This window comes from Syzygium oleosum, unplaced genomic scaffold (genome assembly GCF_021117445.2).
Source record: "Syzygium oleosum isolate NSW1041296 unplaced genomic scaffold, Sole_v2.1 Sole_v2.35, whole genome shotgun sequence".
In the NCBI taxonomy this organism is placed as follows: domain Eukaryota; kingdom Viridiplantae; phylum Streptophyta; class Magnoliopsida; order Myrtales; family Myrtaceae; genus Syzygium; species Syzygium oleosum.
In genome coordinates this window covers 973,134-975,911 of record NW_026607519.1, presented here as the reverse complement: position 1 = coordinate 975,911, position 2,778 = coordinate 973,134, and the positions used below count along the sequence as shown (strand labels likewise).

At 43.6% G+C, this 2,778-nt stretch overlaps 1 protein-coding gene across 1 annotated transcript; it reads right to left on the bottom strand.

Annotated features, from left to right (window-relative positions):
* Nucleotides 1-474: 474 nt before the first annotated feature.
* LOC115676937 (homeobox-leucine zipper protein HAT22) lies at nt 475-2,535 on the bottom strand. The gene is made up of 3 exons (XM_056305231.1): nt 1,911-2,535; nt 1,585-1,664; nt 475-1,073 (listed from the first exon to the last, which is right to left on the bottom strand). The coding sequence occupies exons 1-3, from the start codon at nt 2,325-2,327 to the stop codon at nt 779-781; spliced, it is 792 nt and encodes a 263-aa protein (XP_056161206.1). The 5' UTR covers nt 2,328-2,535; the 3' UTR covers nt 475-778.
* Between the last annotated feature and the right edge of the window lie 243 nt (nt 2,536-2,778).

The following is a 2,778-nucleotide window of genomic DNA, read 5'->3' as shown; positions in this document are numbered from 1 at the left end:
ATTTATTTTTTTGGAGAAGGGGAACGGGAGAGATCTTGTGCGCTTTTGTTATGGATGACACGATTTTGTCTCATCTTCCGCTCTTTTAAGTTCAAGGGAGACTGCAAGATATATAAATAAATAAGTGTAGTATTAAAGTCATACGCAAGATTAGATGAAATCCCAGTGGTCTAACGTTGAAAAAAAACCGTGGAAATCTCTAGACGGTCTTATGATATGCGATTATTCTCTCCTTGTACCATTTGGGCGTTATAAAGCAAGCGCCATGACCTTAATTTTATTATATTATATCGAGGTGATGAGTCCTACTACGTGTGAGTAGGTAATAATGACGTCATCAAATGGGAACAGAGGAACTTTTCTACGAGTCACAAAAAGGGTCTCTCCTCTCGATCTCTCTCCTCAATGAAAGTCTCGTTGCCAAAGGCATCTAAACATCAACAATCTTCACATAAGAAAACATGGTTAGGAAAATAATAAATTAAAGTAATTCCTCCATTGATAACCTCAGATATATTGTTAAAACATTTACAGATTAAGCCCAAAAAAGAAAGAAAGAAAACTAGGAGATGATCCATCAGGAGTTTACTATATTTCCCTAACAAATAATTACATTGGATCTTTAACTAGCTACAAGCCCTCAAGCAAAAATTATAGGGGTTGTGATTTGGGAGTCTATATATGTCTCTCTCTCTCTCTCTCTCTCTCTCTCTCTCTCTCTCTCTCTCTCTCTCTCTCTCTCTCTTTGTAATATCTCTAAAACCCTAATAGCTTCTAATCAGCAAGCAGCAGAAGGATTGGTGAAGTGATGACTATACAAGTGGGATTTCGTTGCCATCGAAAACGGGCTCTTCGTCGGCACCGCAGTGTCGACGCTTGGGCCCGCACCAATCCGCTCACACGACGGGCACATGGTGAGCGTCGCCGCGGGCATGTGCATGTAAAAGGGTTGGGCCAGTTTCAGGGCCTTGAGCTCTTGGAGCTCCTTCTGCAATCGCCGGTTCTCGTCGGTCAGCGTCTCACAGCACTTCTTGAGGAACTCACAGTCCACTTCGGTCTGCTTGAGCTTCGTCCTGATGAAGAGACCAAGAATACATTGATGAACATCCATATCACATTAAAACGAACACCCCCATAAATAAATCACTATATTACAGAGCAAATGAAGGTTATCTATATGTCATGATCGAAAAGCAGTCAAGATTTTGTAGGTATGTGTACGTGAAAGTTATGAAGAATCCGTGAATTATTTGTATCTTGAGCTTTTATCAAAAGGGCAACCAATGATTTAAAAAAAAAAATGTTTTATAGTTCTCAAATATTGAATAAGATCACAACCTCAAAAAATGGATAAAGAGTGTAAAGAAAATTTTGAATCTTTTGGGGGGTATGAATTTACGTGAACGCAATTTGCCGTGTCGTACTTGTAACTTGCGCTCGGAGCAAAAGTAGTATCTCTGAGGAAAGTACATGTTATGGCCTATATTTACTTGAATATATTGGAAAATGCATGAGGAATCTATTTCTTATGGCCTATAATCATAATTTGTACTTTGTTTGTTGGTGCTATGAATGATCTGTTACCTGGCTCTCCTGTTTTGAAACCACACTTCGACTTGGCGCGGCCGCAGATTCAACTGCCTCGCCAAAGCTTGCTTTTGCTTCTGTTTCCATTAAAAAGAAGGCCAACAATCAATACCAAACGAATTTTGAGAAAACGAAGGAGAAATTGAATGGATACCAGACACACAGAAAGAAGTGAAAAATCTTCCATGCACTCATACTCCGATTAACTGAATGATCTCAGCCGTCGTGTATATGAATCGTTAGTCGTTGCCATGGCACAGATCATTCAGTCAACCGTGGACCTTAGAGAGAGAGAGAGAGAGAGAGAGAGAGAGAGAGTTTACAGGGTTGAGAGTGCTATGCTGTTTGAAGCTCTCCTCCAGAAGAGCAGACTGTTCCTTAGTGAGCCGGAGCTTCTTCCTCGCATTCGCGCCGTCATCGTCCTCGTCGCTCGCCTTGGACACCAGCGTCTCGACCTCGGCCTCCTCGCTGCTGAGGTCCCTCTCCCTCTTCACCCGCGGGCTCGAGAACGACGACACCGCGCTGAGGCTGTTGTGGCTGTGCGGCGACGCCTGGCGATACAAGAGGTCGGCCGGCGGCTGCTCGTCGCAGGTAGCTCTGTTCGCACCGGAGAGGCACAGCGTGAGAGAGGGCTCGAAGCTAAGGCGCTGTTTGGCTTGCCTCTGGGCTTCGATCTTGAAGGGCGTCTCGAGGCCTAGACTCAGAACAAGGCCTGTGTTGCACAGATCATCCATGCCCATTTGAAGAGATGGTGTGAGACTGATTTGGTGTGTGTGTGTGTTCTTGAAGATGAACAAGAGAGCTTGAGAGAAAGAGAGAGAGAGGTGTTGATTGGAATGGCAGAGAAAGAGGAAGGGGGTCTAAATAAGAAGAAAGAATGATGAGACTTTTCTTTTTCTTTTTCTTTTTCCCGAGGGGGAGTGAAGGCGTTGGGTGGGTGGGTGGCTATGATTATTAATCAAACGAAGGAATGAGTATAAAAACGAATCTCATTGGAAATTATGAAAAGTCCTCTCTCTCTCTCTCTCTCTCTCTCTCTCTCTCTCTCTCTCTCTCTACATAGGTTGACCATTTGAGCCCCACCACAGTCATCTGCATTATAAAGAACAGACGAACTAGGAACCTACTCGCTCGCTCTCTCTCTCTCTCTCTCTCTCTAACTTTCTTTGAAAGGATGCTAGAATACACAGC